Below are 19351 nucleotides of genomic sequence, written 5' to 3'. Positions count from 1 at the left end.
TCCCACATGAAGAGTGAAGAAAATTCAAATTTGAGCTGACAATAACAGCAGCCACTTGGGTGCAGGTTTATGGTTTGTTTATAGGGTCATGGCTTTCATCTCACTCTGTATGTCTTCTTGGTTTACGCCAGAAATTCTTCTTGGTATGGACTCCTTTTGCCACATATTCCTGTGAAAGCCACCACAATGGGGCCGCAACCCTGGTAGCGCTGCACGATAAAGATGACAAATAATGTCCAGAGCTCTGAAGGGAGCACAGTGATAAGTCTCATCAGACTCACACAGTTCATGTCAGTTAGAGTGTCTTCTTTATATACAGATTTCTTCAAATGACCACTAATTATGAGAAAAAAATATTTCTAAAGCACCTCCTGAGGTGACAGGGCCTGATAGACAGGCGTAGAGCAATGTGGGTCACCCATGGATGATTCATATTGCATCGCTATGTGTACTGCTCAGTCTAACTTTTCACACTAATATTATCAGTAGTATTGTGCTGTGCCATTCTTAATACATAAGAGTGTGAAGAAGTGTTTTATAAGCAGTGTGATTGTGCTGTGCTATTCTTGGTGCAAGAAAGCATGAGAAAGAGAGGCAGTAAGCAGCTGGGGCCAGAGACTGCGGTTTTGGGGTGATTTAAGTTGTTTGTTCAATGGTATAAAAGCTAAGCCTCCCTCCAGCAACCTCACCCACCAGTGGACACACTGCATGGGGTTCCCAATTGCTGAGATAGCCTCTCCAAATCCTCACTGAGAAAAAGAAAGCCCCCCCCCCCCCAGCGGCTGTGGATCTGGATGATGATAAGAAAGCAATTGATATAGTGATATATCTTAATCACTATACCTATTCTCTTATGGTAATGATTAACTACATTGCCTTCACAGGCTGTTGCTGTTAACTTGTTATTGATCACTAGTAATCATTTGTTTTCTTTCTTGCTGTAATATTTGAGTAAAACTTGATTTCACAGTCATAGAATCATAGAATAGTTTGCGTTGGAAGGGACCTTAAAGATCACCCAGTTCCAACCCCCCCTGCCATGGTCAGGGACACCTCCCACTAGATCAGGCTGCCAAAGGCCCCATCCAACCTGGCCTTGAACACCTCCAGGGGTGGGGCAGCCACAGCTTCCCTGGGCAGCCTGTGCCAGTGCCTCACCACTCTCATGGTGAAGAAATTCCTCCTTATGTCTAGTCTAAATCTGTCCCTCTCCAGTTTATACCCATTGCTCCACATGCTATCTCTACAAGCCTTTATGAATAGCCCCTCTCTAGGTTTCCTGTAGCCCCTTCAGGTACTGGAAGGTCGCTATAAGGTCTCCCTGGGGCTTTCTCTTCTCCAGGCTGAACAACCCCAACTCTCTCAGCCTGTCCTCATATAAGAGGTGCTCCAGCCCTCTGATCATCTTTGTAGACCTCCTCTGGAGTTGTCTCAACAGCTCCATATCCTTCTTATGTTGAGGATTCCAGAACTGGACACAATACCCCAGATGAGGTCTCACAAGAGAGGAACAGAGGGGCAGAAACCCCTCCATCTCCCTGCTGGCCATGCTTCCTTTGATGCAGCCCAGGACAGGGTTGGCCTTCTGGGCTTGGAGTGCACATTGCCAGCTCATGTCGAGCTTCTCATCCACCAGCACCCCCAGGTCCTTCTCTGCAGGGCTGCTCACAATCACATCATTCCCCAGCTTGTATTGAAAATGTGGATTGCCCCGACCCAGCTGTAGGACCTTGCACTTGTGTTGCTGAACCTCCTCAGGTTCTCACAGACCCACTTCTCCAGCCTGTCCCTCTGGATGGCCTCCCGTCCTTAAGACTATTTGAGAGTTTGGTCTTTTATTAAGGACTCCTCTCTCCCTCCCCGCTCCCCAGCGCTCCCGGCCGGCAGGGGGCGCGCCCCTCGGGGTGGCGGCGGGGGTCAGAGCGGCCGGCAGGGGGCGCCGCGGGGCGGGGGCGGCAGCGCCATGGGCAGCGCGCTGAGAAAGAGCAAAGCGGTGCGGCAGGCGCCCGGCTCGGGGCGGCGGCACCCGGCAGGTACGGGGAGGGGGGAGCGGCAATGACTTCGTTTTCCCGATAACCCCCCTCAGGGAAGTCGGAGCAGGGCGCATCCCGGCCGGGCACCCCTTCCCTGCCTTCTTCATGCGGGAGAACCGCGCGGCGAAACAACTTCGATGTGCCTCCCTCCAGCCGGGGTGAGCGCGGATCCGGCGGCGTGTGTTAGTTACGCGTTGCCAAACGCAACCTCCGACGCTTGGTTTTAATCCTGTCTGGCTTTATTTGAGGCCAAGGTGGATGGCGGCGGGTCTGGGCAGGGCTGCGCGCAGCATCTCGCTGGAGGGAGCGAGGGGAGATGCTGCGCCGTGCGAGTGCGGGGACCGGACCCGGGAGCTGGGGCTGTGCGGGCAGCAGCGCTGGGAGCAGGTCCCCAGGGCAGGAGATGCTGCCCCAAGGAAAACGGCAGCTTGCTTTGCAACCTGAAGTGCTGGGGACATGTTCCCGGGGCAGGAGGTGCTGCCATCAGAGATTGCATCTCGCTTTGCAAGATGAAGAGTTGGAAGAAGGTCCTCAGGGCAGGAGCTGCTGCCCCAATGGACACTGTGGCTTGCAAGCTGCCGTCTCGGGAGCAGGTCCCCAGGGCAGGAGCTGCTGCCCCAAGGGAAATTGCATCTGGCTTTGCTAGCAGCAATGCTGGGAGCAGGTGCCTAGGGCAGAAGCTGCTGCCCGAAGGAGACTGCAGCTCGCTTTACACGCTGCAGTCTTGGGAGCAGGTCCTCGGGCAGATCCTGCTCCCTGAAGGGAGATTGCAGCTCGCTGTGCAAGCTGCAGTGCTGGAATCAGGTCCCCAGGGCAGGGGATGCTGCTGCCCCAAGGGAGATTGCAGCTCCCCGTGTAATCAACAGTGCTGGGAGCAGGTCCCCAGGGCAGGAGCTGCTGTCCCAAAGGAGATTGCAGCTCCAGAGAGGAGACTGCAATTTCCAAGCTGCAGTCTTGGGAGCAGGTTCCCAGAGCAGAGGCTGCTGCTGCCGCCTGAAGGGATATTGCAGCTTGCGTGAGCAAGCGCTGAGAAGAGAAAAAGATTTGAAATTAGATGGGAGTGAATGGCCCTTTGGTCCGTGGAGGTAATTTCTGCCTGTCAGGTGAAGCTCGTTGCCGCAACAGCAATGGGGACATTTGTGTTTTAGCTGTCAGCTTTGTACCTCGTTGAAGTCAGAACTTCAGTCTCTGGTGCTCCTTGGACATAGAATTAACCATGCTCTCACTGGGTCTTTAAAACCCACTGAAAAATAAAATCGAGAAATAATGAACTTGAAGTAAAGAATGCCTGAAAATTAACCTGTGCCGACACCTGGTGCTTTACAGCAGTTCTGCATAAATGAAGAAGCACTCTTAGGATGTAGTATTTCACTGAGCATGTGCTACTGAGTGTTTTCAGCTCTGCCAAACCCTTGGGAAAGAGGTCTGTTTTTAAAGATATTTTTGTATGCGCAATCATGTGAGAACGTTGAAGCTAAAGCACCTTGGTTACTTTAAAGTATTATATAGTATTTTAAGTCTTATTGTGCAGAGTGTAAATTGTCAGAAACTTGGCAAACAAAGAATAAAGATGCCTGTGCAGTGGGAATTTGTGTGAGGCAGGAGCACAGCGGGAGTTCATGAACATGAAGATGAAGTTTATAACAGTTTAAACTCATGAAACAGGGTTATCGTTATGGCTCTATATTGCTTAGTATCTTTCAATTATACCAACATAAAAAGTTCCAGCCTGAGTTAAAAGCCTGGCATTGGAAGCACTGGATGTTTCCTGACCCTAAGAGGAAGGACTGGAAAAAAAGTGAACTCAAACTACTGTCAAGAGAGTCTACTTGTCATTGTACTTTCAGGGGAAGCGCAGTGCCCTGAGACTGTCTAGGATTAACCCACAACAGTTCCCTTACCTAATGCCACCACCGCAACATGACGATTTAGAAACTCCTGATTTGGGTTTGAAACAGATAGCCAAAACTAGGCACAGAGTCTGGGGCAGAGTAGACTGCTATGGAGTTACACCCAAACCTCCTTCCTCTGGACAACAATGTATCTGCTGACACAAACTCAGAAATTAAGCCATGGAAATTAATGATCTTCAGCTTTGTGAAGCTGACTCATTTAGGCTAGATGACTTAAAAGAACATATTATTTGGGCTTGGGTTTACATGCTCTGCTCTATCTTTGATTTTTCTATTTAAGATATTAATACTCCCTGCTGCCCGTTCTACAACTCTGGTAGTGTCTTAAAGTAATTTCTCCAGGAAAGTTGGTTTAAACTGTGACGTCAAGGTTTATGTTTCAGCATATAGGCAGCTTTGCTTCCAGCATGGTTGCGTGCCGATGGATTATTATCTGAAACCCAACATCCATTTCCTGAAGGAACAAAACAAAGTTTTCAATACCCACCAAGAACAGGAAGTGAGAGGAGCTGGGGATGCTGTTGGAGAGGTTGAATAGAAGATTAAACCCAAAGAATCGCAGAAATGCAAACAGAGATATGTAAATAGTTTAAAACTGAAGTATAATGTAAGTACGCTAATTACTCATTGTTTAACTGACTCTAAAACATGAACAATCTTAAATTAACCTCTTCCTATAGTTAGTCATACCAAGCAGAAGGGTTTCTTTTATATCTACGTACATCTCTTGGACGAGGCATATTTACACCTATATGTGTATTAGGAGGAAGAAATTGGGCCATTCCTAGCTGTAAGATTTTCTTAATTACTCTCTGGATCTATTTCCACCTTCCCATCATATTGTCAACAGGAGTAATAAATTCAGAGTTATTAATTTGTTTTAAGATATAAGCAAACAGTAGCAAGCTGGCCATGATCAAAACTGACAAGGAAAATGGTGGCTCATGCAAGAAAAAGTAAAAACGTTAAGATAAAGTGCCTATATATGCTTTGTATAACATAGCTATTAAATACATTATCTTGTCCTTAGCTTGCGCTTTCAAAAAGGTTATCCTACAATTTTCAAATAGCTTTCATTTTACTTCAACAACTGCATTTTGCTTTTGCAGTATTTATGACATTTTATGGGTGTGAAGGTATGAAAATTTGAAATAACTCTGAAGATAATGCTTTTCCTGTTTTTTGTTTATTTATCTCTGCGATACTTCAGTTTTCTGTGTCATAAACATGCATTTTACTGCAGAAAGGGTAAATGAGAACAATTGAAGCTATACAGTAAGGGGCTAAACTTAGATATCTCAGAATTAAGATAGCCCGAGTTTTTACTTTATAAAACATTGTTTCTGTGGGACTCTACCTTGGTATCACCTCACTTCCTCCCTGCCCCAGATCCTTCAGGCTATTTGAATTTTATGAGCAGCGTTCAGTTCTCAGTGCAGTTGACTTCAGTGTAAGTTGAAGTTGGTTGTCTGCTTTCAGAACCGGGCACTCAGGACATGGCACACGCTCACTAGTGGGCCTGGAAAGTTGTGGTAGACTTAAAATGAAATTTGGATTGGATTCTACAAAGTGAATTAACAAAGTATTGTTAAAATCATTGCCTCTGATTTTTTAGTGCTAATGGGGAAGCCTCTGAATACAGCATAAGAGTGAGACAGAATGACAGGGGATCAACTTTGGTAATCCTACATCTGTGCTGAAGTACAAACACCGGTGATTAAGTTACATAAACATTTATGTACGGTGAGCGTGTGAGTAATGAGGCCCCAAATATTTTTATTTTTGCAGTATTTCCTGCAAATGTTTTGACCACATAATTTACAGGTGAAGTGCTCGGGTGTTACAGGTGTGTCATAGCACTCTGGAGTAGAGTGGACTTGACCCTTGGAGGTCACGTCAAGGTTGCCCACATTCTTCCTCTGCACTTGTTTACAGTTATGCCATCCCCTTGATTTCTGCTGTGAACAGGAACAGTGCTTGGCCCTCACAGTGTATGGTACTTGTCCCCTTTTTTCTGATCCATTGTTATGGTTTCTCTGTTTTCAAGACTTCCTTAGAGAGAAAACTTCACTGCTTGTTCCTGTTTGAAGTTTGTTTTCTCTATTAACCCCATCTTGGATATCCTTTAGTAGGAGAACTTGTTTTAGTTTTAATTGTGCTTGCAGAAAAACCAAATACCAGATAAAATTGTGCACTTTGGCTTTTTCAGTATGCTGAATTGTTAACCTACTCTTGTTTTTCTGCTGTTTGAAAGTGAGTGCACTTCACCACAGCTGTCTCCCGACAAAATTTTATCCTTGATGCCTCCTCTGTTTTTGATATCTGCCTCTTCTAATGCAGGTGCCTTCCAGTCTGTTGAATATTAACTCAGATGTTTCCTGTGAAACCTTTTTCGGTGCTTATTCAGGTCTTTCCTCGTTTATACTTTCCAGTAACTTCCTTTTCCGAATGCTGCGTCACATCGTAGGTCTTTCTCACAGACCCATCCTCTAACTTGCCAAGCAGGATCTGATACCATCTCTTTTTCCTCTTCAGCTTGATTTTTACTTTCTGTTTGTCTTCCAAAAGAGGTCACAGCTGTTGCTTTACTTTGCGTATTGCCTTTCCTATATGTGCTCTCTGTGCCTTACACTGCTGACTGAGTATCTGGGACTCGCCTATGGCAAACCCTGTGGAACTGTGCGACCCCCTGTGATTTTTGGCTGTTGCAACACTATCTGACCCAGCACTTTTATTTGCATAAAATAGATAACAAATGCAAAGTAAAGTATGCAAGTACTTCTTCTTTTGTAGACGACAACAGTAGCCTAGTCTAGTCCTAAGCTTTTCTTAAGAATCTGCAAATGAACTGGTTTTATGTAGTGAACAGAGATATCATCTCATTTAATCTTCTGCTGTAGCAAACTTGCCTGTTTTACTTCTTGACTCAGCTGCTCAGAGAAGAAAGTGCTGTCACGGTCACCTCGCCCATGTACTGGAGTTGCATCCCTAGTGTGGCGAGAAGGAAGCTCTTAACTTCCTTAACTCCTCCACTGTTTGCACAGCCTGACACAAAGCAAGTACATCTCTCTAACTCCAGCTCATAGAAGTGTTCCGTATTTACTATTTCCCACCCACCTTTCACAACCGTTTCCAGCTAGACCTTTGTCAGAAACTGTATGTATCAGAGTGGTTTGTTCTGTCACTCAGGTGGCAAGGCAGGTTGGAGGGCAGTGATGTGTTAGGTTATCCTGCTTCGCTCACCTTGAACAAATGCTATGTCATTGTTTGCTGGGTTGCTACAAGCAAGATTAAATTGTTCCGCCCAAGTCCTTTTGCTTTTCAAAGATGAGAAACTTACTACTGTACACTAAATAAGAGTTTTTTCTTCCCCTCTCTTAAAAAAGCCTGGCTTGGAGGGGGAAAATCACAGGCTTCTGAGCCAGGTACCCAGGTAGTTTTCATGGTGCAGTACCTGCCCTAAACTTCATGTGCATTTTTGGAGATTGCCTGCAAAAAGTTCGTTTTCCTCTAACCATGCTAGTTTTTAATACTGCTTTGTTTGGTAAAAAACTGTGTGAGAGATGCTTTCCACCGTTTTTTTTTGATGTTCTCTGTGACTCAAATGCAATCCTAATTACAAAGAGATGTGTGGGAATGAATAAATGGCTTTAGCTGTGGTAGAAACAATAAAGGCATGGCCAGTGGCAGTATGGACTAATGAATGGCACCAACACCAGCAGATCCTGTTTGAGCTCTGCTGAGGCTGTTTCACCTCTCCATGCCTTGGGCTGCTGCTAATTCCTCCTTTTGCAGAGAGTTGTTTATTTACTGACCAGGAAAAAAAAAAAGTAGCATGAGAGTATTAATCACAGTTTATGAGAGCCACAGGTTTGTGTTGGCCACAGGAATTTCAAGAAAAAAAATCAGGAAGCTCAGCTTTTTCAGGTCATCCCAAATGAAAGGTGACCCAGTATGGATGGCACTGTGAGCATGATACACCTGCGGGTAGTCATACCAGAAATCAGCTTCCTTTGTTTTGGTTTGGAGTAGGCAAAACATTATAATAATATGGATAAATCCAAGAGCAACTGTGATTTTTGAAGGAAATGGGCAAAAATCCATGTTAAAAACTGTTGATATTGTAAGGTGGTATTTTCCATAAAGGTTGCGTATAAGCCATGTGAGATGTTGCGGCTTTTACTACAGTTCCAGAAGCAGGGAAGCTTTTAGTTTTTCATAACCTAGTTAATTTAGCTGACGATGAAATGGAAGTGACCAAAGAAACCTAATTAGTTTAGTGTTACTTGCCTTTTCACTGAGGAAGAGATAATCTGGAGCTTACTTTTGTTTCATTTATACAGCTTGTTCTGTTTCAGCCAATAGTTTGTATTGTAGATGTTCCAGAAATATTTGAAGTCAGCATGTGATGTTATGCTCACAGAAAACATCCCTAGTAATGCTATTAGAGAATCCTGGCTAATTCCTATATGGTTTAGAGTAAACAATTGCATAAGGAAAGAGTAAAGGCTGAAGACTTTCTAGGACAAATACCAATTGTCTGATAATGCCAAGGGCCTTGGTAGTGTGAAAGCTGCTCGGAAAGTCTGCGAGAAAGCCCAGCTCTTGTTTGAGTGGGATTTTAGGTTCAATAACTGTTATGGCAGAAACATGTCTTGTAGGACTTTTCACAGCAAGCCAAGGAGTATAATCATGTCTCTTTTGAGATCAATGAAGTAAAATACTTTTTCACATTACTGTTGGACCTGAGTGGTAGCTGCATGCATATTTAGAAAAGGAAAAGGAGGTGACTGGAAGGAAGAATTCCTTCTTTTGCTAGGACTGAGGCGAAATTCAGAACCACTTTTGCAGAGTATCGGGATGTGGCATATTATAAGCTTGAGTGTGTGCTGGTGTAGAGGCTGAGAAGAAAGCACTGTAGTGTTGAGCTTCTTGACCTACATTGCATCTAAAAATGAGAAGAGTTGCTGAAGGCAGTGGATTGCAGCCTGCTCACAACATAGTGCTGAGCCATGTTGAGGTAAAAGCAGATTAGAGGATTTTGCTGATGTTCATTAGAAAATTGGATTGAAGAGGTGAATTTTGTCACTTAAGGCTTTTGTTTGGGTGGGAGTTTTTCCATTGGACATAGGGATAGATAGCTACAACTTGAAAGTTTGTGTTTCTCTTCATTTGGCATTCGTCCTTGTTCTGTCAGTATTTCCTCTTTGGCTCGTATTGGTTTTGTAATTACCACCCTGCTGTGTAGAGGTTAGATTAAAAGTTCTCGGTAGATTTTTATTGACCTTGGAGAGATCAGTGCTGTGAAGCTTTCTGTAATTTTCTGCCTTTTTTTATTTGCTGAGAATACTGAAGTAGTTCTCTCCTCTGACTTAGAGAACTTAACACTTGAGCTTAAATGTTCCCAGAAGAAAATTTCTATCTACGTGTTTTGACACTTATTTAAAAGCATATTCATGCGTTTTATACCTAGGTCTAGGATGATTCTCCTCAGGGACAACTCCGAACCTAACCTTAAGCCTAACCCTAACTTTAACGGCTTGACGTGGAGAATTGTCCCTTCCCATTTATACTCAAATAATTGTGGTAAAAAATAGTTTATATTTTCTGGAAGGTGTTTTGGAGTAACACTATGGACTAAAGCCCAGGACTCCATTAACAAAAAACTGTGCCAAAGTAAAGCCCCCCAATTTCTGTTTCTGTGTCCTGTTTTAACTAAGTTAAATTATTCTACTGAGTTAAATTATGTCTTGATGTTGATCTTTTTGAAGTTATGCTTTATTTAAATGGAAGAAGTTTTAAGCTCTTCATATGAAAAGCAAATTAACAAGAATACAATGAAAACTAAAGTACTTTGCAGCAACACCCTGAATTGAATTGAATATAAGCAATAACATAGTCTGGGAAGCTTTCAGTTTCTTAGGAAAATGCACTTTACACTTGTCAGTCTTGAAGCGTGGTGATTTTTGAATTTGAGAGTAAATCAGAAACAAACTTTGTGTGAAACACCCTGGTCACATGAATTCTGCAGGCTTAGTGAAATGAGTGTAGAAAAGGACATGAGTGAGCCAGATTACACAACCAGTCTCCTAGTGAAGTTAGAGCTAGGTTGGATCTGCTCTCATTTAGTAGTCAGGGATTGCTAAGAGAAATGCAATAACTTAATGAAGTAACTCTCACTAGTGGTTTTATGGGCTTCTTGGTCAGACGTGAAGAGTGCATAAAGCCAAGAAAGCTTGTGCATCTACTTTCTGATGGGATGCTTCCTCTCAGTCATTTCCAACACTTTTCAAACACTTAAACACCTTTTGGACGTTTCAGCAATATGTCAAGCCAGTCATTGGCAGAACCAGAACAGCATCAATGCTGTTTTCTGAGCTTATGCATGTGGTGCTTTCTTTGTGCTAGGGGAAGACTGCATGTGTGGGAAGCCAGCAAATAATAAAACAGACATGTGATCCAGGGAGAAGAGGATGACTGATTTCACTGTTCAGCATCATCTGTTGATGCTTGCGCACTCTGCAGGTGAAGGAGCTATTAAAATGCTCAGAAATTCTTTATTTTTCATTTGCAATGCACTGAACCAGTAAGCAAGCAAGCAGTCTTCAGGACTGAGTGCATAGCTCAGTCTTTAAGTTCTCCTTCCTCAGTGCTTGCATATGCAGACAGTGAGATTCTTTAAGAGAAGACAGCCTTTAGCCGTGGGAAAGGTGCATGGTTTTGTGGTATCGATGAACTGCTTTTGTTTGTTCCACTCACTATGGAACCTTTTCCTGTAAGGAAAAGGATAAAATTTTGAACCATACACGATATGTACCAAGTGTTGCAAGCTTCTGCTTATGTAAGTACATGCAAAAGATGCTCTGAGTTTTTTTATCTTCTGGGTTTTCTGTTAATATTTGACACTTAGGAGGCAAAGTAAAGATTTTACTCTAGCTGTATCACTTCTGTGCAGTGATCAGATGTGGTGCCTTACGCAAAGTTAAGGACAAGTAGCTAATTTCCTATAGAAGGCTAAAGGTACTTTTAATTGGGTGCAGCACATCTTGGTCCAGTCCGTAGACAGCAGGATTCAAGGCTCATACATACCAGCCTTCAGAAGTAGCATGCATGTTACATCAGTGGTTCATTCTTGATGAACAACATTGAATTCTACGTATAAATGATGTTATTTATTATTTATGTTAGATTGGCCTGTCTTAACATTACTAACTTGTTATGGCTTCAGACTTTGGCTGAGTTCAGGTAAGGAGGCAAATGTACCTCTAAGCTATCTTTATACTTCCTCTAACAGGGCAGCCAAGCGCTGAATCAACACTTGGAAAGGAAGAGAATAGCCATGGGCTATTAACCTGTCGAAGGTACCAGTGGTTCTTGGCCAGGATCACTAGAGCACAGCACATACAGCCCTTATTTAAGCAAGCCCTGACACATCTTAACCAACTCCATTGCTTCCCTTGTTTATCCGTAAGGCTGCACTGTGTGTCTGTCACAGTGAATAATAAAGTGTGTGAGGGGTGGGCTGAGGTCTAATTTACACCAAAGTACAGTTTCTAAGTATTATTTTTTAATTGCCACCCACTGATCCTGGCCCTCAGGGAAGTAGGTACATTGTGATTCCTGTAGGGGCAAAGGCACTTTAGAAGGTTCTCAGCCTTGCCTGCACCCTTCCCCAGGTTTCTGTTCGTTTGTAATTTTGTCTGTTCAGCTGATTGCAAGGAAGCCTCTCAGCGTGGATCTGTGATATTATCCAGGCTGGAGGTATGTATTTTAAAGGTTTGGGGTTTTCCCTTGTTGTAGTTTGCATAATGCAATGGCTCTGTTACCTTCACTTCCAAATGTTTGAGTTTACGCAAAGGAGGAGGTAGCGACCCGTCTTGAAAGGGCAGAAATGAGCAATTGTAGAAGGAAAAGCTAAAAGTTTCTCCACTTAAAAACCTCACTTGAGCATAAGGTAGACATTCATTGTCATATGAAATAGCCTGTACTTCTCAAGTGCCTGAAGATAAGGTTGTAAAGCAAGTTACACCCGTGTTATAAGCAGTAAAAAATTAGAGGCATCTTCTGAACTACTGGTGTAGACACAACTATTTTTTGATTACATTGTTTGTCAAAAATATGAATATACTTGTAATGTCCTTCTGCATGATATAGAAAATTCAGGTAAATCGGTGAAGACCTTTGCCTTGAAGCACCACTTACAGACCTTCATGGCGAGTAGTTGAATGGCAGGTGCTTTCCGTGGGTCGCCGTATCCTCCCTTGGCAGCCCATTTGATTCCTGGGTGGACACTTTTGCAGAGTAACACAATTCTTATCCTGGAGCACTTCTGCTCACAAAGCTGATCCAGGCTGTTGTGTTGGGCTAATCATGTTCCTCTCCGGTCAAGGCCTTTTGGAACTGATTGTGCCTTTATGCAGTCCTGCCAGAAGTTATGCAACCAACAGTTGAAAGTCCAGAGGTCTCAGTAGCAGGGAGGACTTTGGTTCATGAGGAAGCTTGGTCTCAACAAGGAAGGATATGGATTTAAAACACCATTGTTGTTTCACTGTTTGGTTTTGGAGGTTTTTTTTGCTGTATTGAAGAAGTGGCAGTGAAGGTTAGTGTAGTCTGCTTCAGCAATGGACTCAGGTAGATGATAAAAAGGTGGGGACGTTGGCTGGTTTAACAAGCTTTGAGGAAATCCGGCAATTTTGCTGCCATCTGGGAGAGAAATTTTGTTGTGTTGCTGCCTCCTATTCCTTCATCCTGATATGTGTGGATATGCCTTCTGCCTGGCACTGACTGTGATCCTCGTGAGATCCTTCCCTGAGCTGGCCAAACTTGCTAGCCTAGTGGGAAACTGTCCATATCTTTTCTTGTCCTGTGCTAGTTTTCATCTAAGTTAGTGAGTTGATTTAGTTCATGTAAGGGTGTGTTGGTTGCCAGAGCTGGTGCCAAGTGTGCAGACTGGGTATTTTGTCAACAACAAGAAGAAAGAAACAGTGTGGTGGAAGAGAGTAGGCTAGTCCCCTTTTGATAGTAATGATTCGTTAGACTGGTTCATCCTATGTGAAGAAGCCCTTGCCAAGTTGTAGGGGAGGTGGCACTCAACAGCCACCACGTTGTAGATTTGGACTAACCAAAACCAGAGATAGCGGTAGTGTAGGGTAAAAGTCTCACTGGATTCCCCTGCAGTGGCAGAGTTCCTACAAACTTGCTGAACCTTACGGGCAAAGAGAGTTGTCCTCACCGCTACATCTCTTGAGAATGATCCAGAGCGGTGGACCTGTGGTCCAGGTTCTCCTTAGCACTCTTGCTTTGCAAAAAGTTGTCTGCTGCTTGGTTTTGGAAAAGTATCGATTCACCAAGACTGTGAATTATTGGAATAGCCGTTAGTGGATGAATTTTATGGAGAGCAAGCACGTGACGCACAGAGCACTTTTTGCTTTGTCATCCTGACTGTGGCAGATTGCCTGAGCCAACAAAGGAAAGGCCCCAGCAGCAGGCTGCCCAGAAACTCTTCCAAGTCTCTGCCAGAGGTTATGGTTGCCTTTGGAGCTTGGGGCTGTTGCTAATACTAGGCACCTCTAACACAGATCTACGTGAAAGCAATTAGAGATGTTTATGTAAAAGCCCGTGCTGTCTAACGACTAGATTTTTATCTCATTGAAGAAATAGTTTTACATGAATATTCCTGAGGTTGTCCAAACTTGTTACAGGAATAAAATATAAGGCTTTATTTGCCGCGGGTATCCACAGGATTGTAGCTTTGATAATATATTGAAGAAGATTTTTTTCCTTTGTGCAAATTGTGGCCACTGTTCAAAACCTATGTTCTTGCTTTTCCCAATTGTGTGTATATACACAGATTGATTCCTGTGTTCCTTCCCCAAGTGAGAATAGACCAAGTGTTATCCATCACGAACATTGGTATTAACCATTACAGAATTATTGTAGTCTTTAAACCTCTTTAGGAACATCATCAACGTACTTCCTAGTAGCTGTGTGAGATGGAAGAGTTTTATCACTAAGTTTCAGAGGAGAAAACTGAGGTGGCAAGATTACAGAAGAGTTTTCAGTGACTGTCTTTTTGTATTTGTGTGTGTGTGTGTGTGAATGCTCTTCAGGTTTGTGGGCTCAGTGCCCAAGGAATGCATACGCATTCGGTATGGCTGCTTGCTGAACTATGTGCACGTGTTTTGCTAATTAATGCTGTTTGTGCAGTGTGAAGTAGGTATGTGATTAAGTACAAACAAGTGTGTACTGACCCATTTATTGCAAATTAAACTTACTGTAACTCAGAGTTATGTGGAGGAAGGCAGAGCTGATAATGGATTCATAGAATCATAGAATAGTTAGTGTTGGAAGGGACCTTAAAGGTAGTTCCAACCTCCCTGCCATGGGCAGGGACACGTGTTAGCTTGTCTTTTTTTATTTTTCCATACCATGTCAAATAAAAGTGTCGCTGTGTGTAAATATGTTAATTTTTTTCATTTCCATCAATATGCTTAACCTTTTCTGTTGGAGATGCCTATATCTCCAATATGCGTATAAAAGCAGTCGTGACTGGCGGGCAAACAGATACTTTCCAGACTTTTGAATACTTTCATTTAGAGGATTTCATATTATGAACAATACCATATGTCAGAAATGATCTGGGGAGAGAAAGTTATGTGCAAAAAAACAATTATGTCAATAACTTGAGCTGAAAGCAGTTTCCAGGGAAGTAATTGCAGGAGAAAAATTAAAATGTTGAATTCATTTTAAAAAGAAAAAGGCTGAAAAAAATGACAGCTCATCAGCATAAGAAAATCACGTTCTGGGCAAGAAAGATAAAAATCATCATTTTCCTTTAAGATTAAAGTTTCAGGATTAGCCACAGCAAAATCTTATTTACCTGCTTTGTTCCAAGCATATTGTTAGATTGGCAAAAAGTACTGAAATCCAAGCCAACTTTTGTATAGGTAGAAAAATATAGCAAGTCATCCTAACGTTGCAAAATGAGTCATTGGTTCCCTCAGGAAACTTGCCTGAGACAAGCACGCTGATGATGAGGAAGCGATGAAGCTGCCAGGCCACTCCCCCAGACAATTTCGCTTGAGGAACGCAGCATTCATAAAGGAGGTTTCTCCAGACACTACGTTATTTTATCCTTTATTTCACAGAGGGAACACAGAAGGTTCAAGAAGGGCAGCACGAAGAAACGGCAGAAACTTCACAGCCGGTTGGTTTTGTACGGAAGGAGCAAATAGATGATGAGAAAACTTTAAAGGTAGGGGGAGGTACATTTTAAAGTCTATAACTTAGATTTGACATTGAAAAATGGTAAGAATGTAGGCTTACTTCTAGAAATTGTAGTTCTTGGGAGAAGAATGGAGATCTGTTTTCTGGATGGAATCACAGTCCTGATTCGTGGTCCTAAGCAAGTTCCCTTGGTAAATGGGAAGCAGAGCTTGGCAAAAGCAAGGTTCTAGAAGATGTTTTCAGAGGGGAAGGTTATCATCTGCTTTGTCTGATTTAAACTGCTAATATGTTTTCAGGAAGAATGATTGCGAAGAACTGATGAAAAATGAACCAAAAAGTAGGGAATCATTGTTGGAATTAAAGCTTAAGTTTCTTAATACATAAGTGAAAATATAAAGCATTTTTCTTAAAAAGGAAAAAAAAAAAGTAGGATGATTTAAATAGTTATCTAAAACTTCAGGAGTAGATATTGTGGTTTCTTTGTATGCATCAAAGAGATACTCTTCTTGGTAGTCGGGTCTGGTGATCGTGTGGGAGTTAGTCTGAGTCTGCCCTTAAGCTTCATACTGTCCTCTTGCCAGTGAGCAAACAAGAAGGTGTGCTTTGGATAAGAATAGTGCGCTTTCTGTTTGATGTTTCTAAATACAAAGTCAAACCACATACAAAAAAAGTCAAACCGCAGATAAAGTTAAACCACATACTCCTTTTTCACGCTTACTCTGATTGCAGTAGGAAATTTAAGCCTGGCCAACGGCCATGCTAGAAAAATAGGAAAAAGGAGAACTAAGCTCAAACTGGATTTAGTGACAGGGTTATAAATGTAGTGACAGAGAAGAGGAAGGAAGATGAGCTATTTTTGGATGTCTTAACTGCCAGGGGTGTTTTCTAGGTTTTGTTTCTACAGTTAACATGCTTCCCAGGGTTATAAAAGACTATTGAAATGTAACTTTCTACAGACAGTTCTTTGTGGCATACAGCTGTCAAAGTGCATTTTAGGACTTAAGAGTTGTTTTTCTGTGGTAGTACTTGTCTCATCAAAAACTCCTGAATCTCTTGAAACTATAGTGTCCGCACTTGATCCATTCACTCTGAGGTTAGTTACAATGCTAAACCAAAGCAAAAATAGATGCAATTATGTTACAAAAAATGTAGTTTCAGAAATTGTTTTCTTTTTTCAGTTCTCATCATTCAGTTGGTAAGGCTGGTGATTGCAGGTTATTACGATTTATATGATTGTTACATTTTCCTACCAATATATGCAGGAGAAGGGGAAATCCACTAATTAGGAAAGTTATGGGGAGATGAAAAGAATAAAGTAAATTACCTGTGTCAGCACGAATATATCTCATCCTAAAGTAAACAGTATGAGGAGGCATTGGGTTGGCATTGATGTGGAGACTAAGCTCTGCATGGAAAATTCAGGCTCCAATGAACAAGAAAATTCATAGTTTAGTATCTAATAGGTACTGAGCTATTCAACGATAGATTAAGAAATGAAATTATAAAAAGCTACTGAAAAGCAGGGCTCAGAAAATCCAAATGCACTTACATTCCTTTATCACAATATTTGCTGCTGAAAATAATAATTTTTGAGTGCTGTGGGTAATGTTTCAATGTTATCTAATCCTTTTCATTTTGTCTGCTCAGACACATAAGGAAGGCAAGCCTCAGAAACTGCTGGAAATGAACGAGAATACACCGGTGCCGCATTCCTACAACTATGATCTCATTGTCATTGGTGGGGGCTCAGGTGGTCTGGCAGCAGCCAAGGTATGAAAGTGGAAATACAGGTTTATACTTCCCTTGTAAGTCGGTGGGCAGCATCCTCAATGACTTGGATCTGGGTATCTTTAACACTGTAGGGGCATAACATTTCTGCCTGTTCAGTGGAATTTAGAGGTTAATCCCGGTTGTGTGATACTCTTTTCCTTATGTTGTGAAGAAGAAAAACATTACAGTGTCGTTATATACCTCTTAATAGAATGAAACTTGGTTCCTCTGTATCCCCACTAATGAGACATGATGCTGTTGGAAAACCATAGGTGGATATCTCAACAGTGTTTATTAGTAGTTGAATTAAAATTCAACTCTGAGTTCGGAAAGGTTTAAAAACTATTCAGAATTAACATTGGGAGGTTTTTGGTTTTATCTGAAAGTAATATCTGTTCAGAAATAGTTGTGTGTGTTGTTTTAATTCTTGACAATGGTGGAGATAATATATGTAACATAATGTATATGTATTGTTATAATGTAAGAGTGCAGTGCTGAGAGGTGGATTTTAATGTGACTTATGCCATAGTTTATTTTGGTAGTTTATTGCTTTCCTGTCAGTAGGGGCACTATTGTTGTGGTGTAGGATGGAATATAAGATCTATAAAAATTCTGAGAACCTGTAAAAAGAAGAAGTCGTGGCTTTTCAGAGGATGGGGATGTTTTAGGACAGAAGAGAGTAACAAGAGTAAAAGGGAGCTTGCTGTAATGCAAAAACAGTTCGCAGTAATAAAAAAAAAATCTGTTGAGATGTCCATTAGGAGACTGCTCTGCTTTGCTGTATTTGTACACTAGGTTGTGAAGCTACAGCAATGATATTTATTGCACCTTTTTTTAGCTGTGGGTAAGAAAAGGTGTGTTGCTAGGAAGATAAATTGCCTTATTCCTTCAACTCAGTGTGTAAAATATATTGCTTCTTAGTGTTCTCAAGTGATCGTAGAGGAGAGCAGAGGATGGTAGATCGATAAAGTCAACATCACTATCAGTACTAATGTATATATTTGAAATCAGGTTCAAAAGTTTAAGTGAAACTATTTTGCATGCATAAACTTCTGACTTAAATTACTCAATTTGTTTTTAGTGAGTTGACATGTAGTGCTTTAAAACGCAAAGCAAAACAAAAGGGAAAAAACACAACTACTGAGCTCTTATACCAAGTTCCACATATCTGCGCTCAGGTTTGCAGCAGTTTAACTAGGTTGATTAAATGCGTCCTTTTCACTATGACACATGCAGCTTTGTGTGCACGTCTTCCCTTTTCTCTTCTGTTGGGCTCAGAGTTTGTTATTTTGGAGCCATGTCTCAATGGTGTGTGAAAATGCTGACCAGTCGCAGAGCCAGACCCAAGTGCCAGGCCACCACTATCCATTCACACAGAACAACAGCTCCAGCACTAAGCAGCCTTGTGCTCATGCAGCGCTGCGAAGAACTCAGCAAGGTTTGGAAGCCTGTGGGGCAGGTTTGTTAATGTGGGCACATCAGTCTGCAGAAGTGATTGGATCCATTTGTGATCTCTACTGAGATGGCGATGCAGTGCTGCGCTGTATTATGTGAGCATAGAGCTGCGTGGGAGCTTGGGAATCCATACATTATAGTTAGCTGACAATAGTAAAGCTCTTTCAAGCTGTATATGAGTTGTCATTATAAAGGAGCGTCCATAACGCATCTCAGTCCCTAAGAACCTTTTTGAGGAACTTTCTCTAAGGTGCTACTAATGGATAAAAATTAGCTTCTTGGCCAACCTTCACCTTTAATTTGAAGCAGAAACCCAGTACATTAATATTTTCTAAAGGTGTCTGCAGCGTGTGTTGTCTGAAATGTGATTTGTATTTTGCATGAAGTAACATACATTTAAAATTTAAATTATGAATGTCAACTATTTGGATTAACAAGTATAACTGGTGACATGATGCTGAATGCTGTCCAGCTCCTCCCAAACCAAACCCAAGGCCTTAGGGTAATGTCCTGTGCCTTTAATTGTTACTGCTTGCATGTCTAAGATCTCGTGATGCAGCACAGTTGTGGTTACTGTAAGTATCAAAGTTATTTTGCTGCATCTCATGGGGGAATCTGTCGTTGTTGTTTCTTAGCTATCTAGTGCTTATTTAAGTGTTTTTTCTCTTATACCACTTATCACTGTCAATTTTTGCCTTTTTCTTAAGAACAAAGGGAATAATCGAATCAGTATAGAAATTCTAGTTCACAGTATCATTTACATACAGTGGTTGTAGGTTTCCTAATGAAACTTCTCAGGGGAAATATCACAAAATAAATGACTTTTCTAGTCTGGATGACATCTGCACATCCAGACAGTGAAGTCAATTTTCTGCAGGTTGACTAACTTGAAGAGGGAGATCTGATCCTGACAGTTACAAATGGCACTCAAAACCAAGTGTTCCCTCCTACTAC

The 19351-nt window shown here is 42.0% G+C and overlaps 1 protein-coding gene across 2 annotated transcripts in view; it reads left to right on the top strand.

The window, feature by feature from the left end:
- The first annotated feature begins 1957 nt into the window (after positions 1 to 1957).
- TXNRD1 (thioredoxin reductase 1) overlaps positions 1958 to 19351 on the top strand; it is a 39272-nt gene continuing 21878 nt past the window's right edge. Inside the window, exons 1-3 of one of the 2 annotated variants that reach the window (XM_054053231.1) lie at positions 1958 to 2033; positions 15094 to 15200; positions 16820 to 16942. In XM_054053231.1, coding sequence (XP_053909206.1) covers positions 1964 to 2033; positions 15094 to 15200; positions 16820 to 16942 — 300 coding nt within the window. In that variant the 5' untranslated portion in view covers positions 1958 to 1963. Of the gene's footprint in view, positions 2034 to 2172; positions 2192 to 15093; positions 15201 to 16819; positions 16943 to 19351 lie in introns of those variants that run through there. The other variant, XM_009561980.2, reaches the window with a different exon arrangement.

The sequence above is a fragment of the Cuculus canorus genome, chromosome 1 (genome assembly GCF_017976375.1).
Source record: "Cuculus canorus isolate bCucCan1 chromosome 1, bCucCan1.pri, whole genome shotgun sequence".
NCBI classification, from domain to species: Eukaryota; Metazoa; Chordata; class Aves; order Cuculiformes; family Cuculidae; genus Cuculus; species Cuculus canorus.
This window is presented reverse-complemented; position numbering and strand designations above follow the sequence as displayed.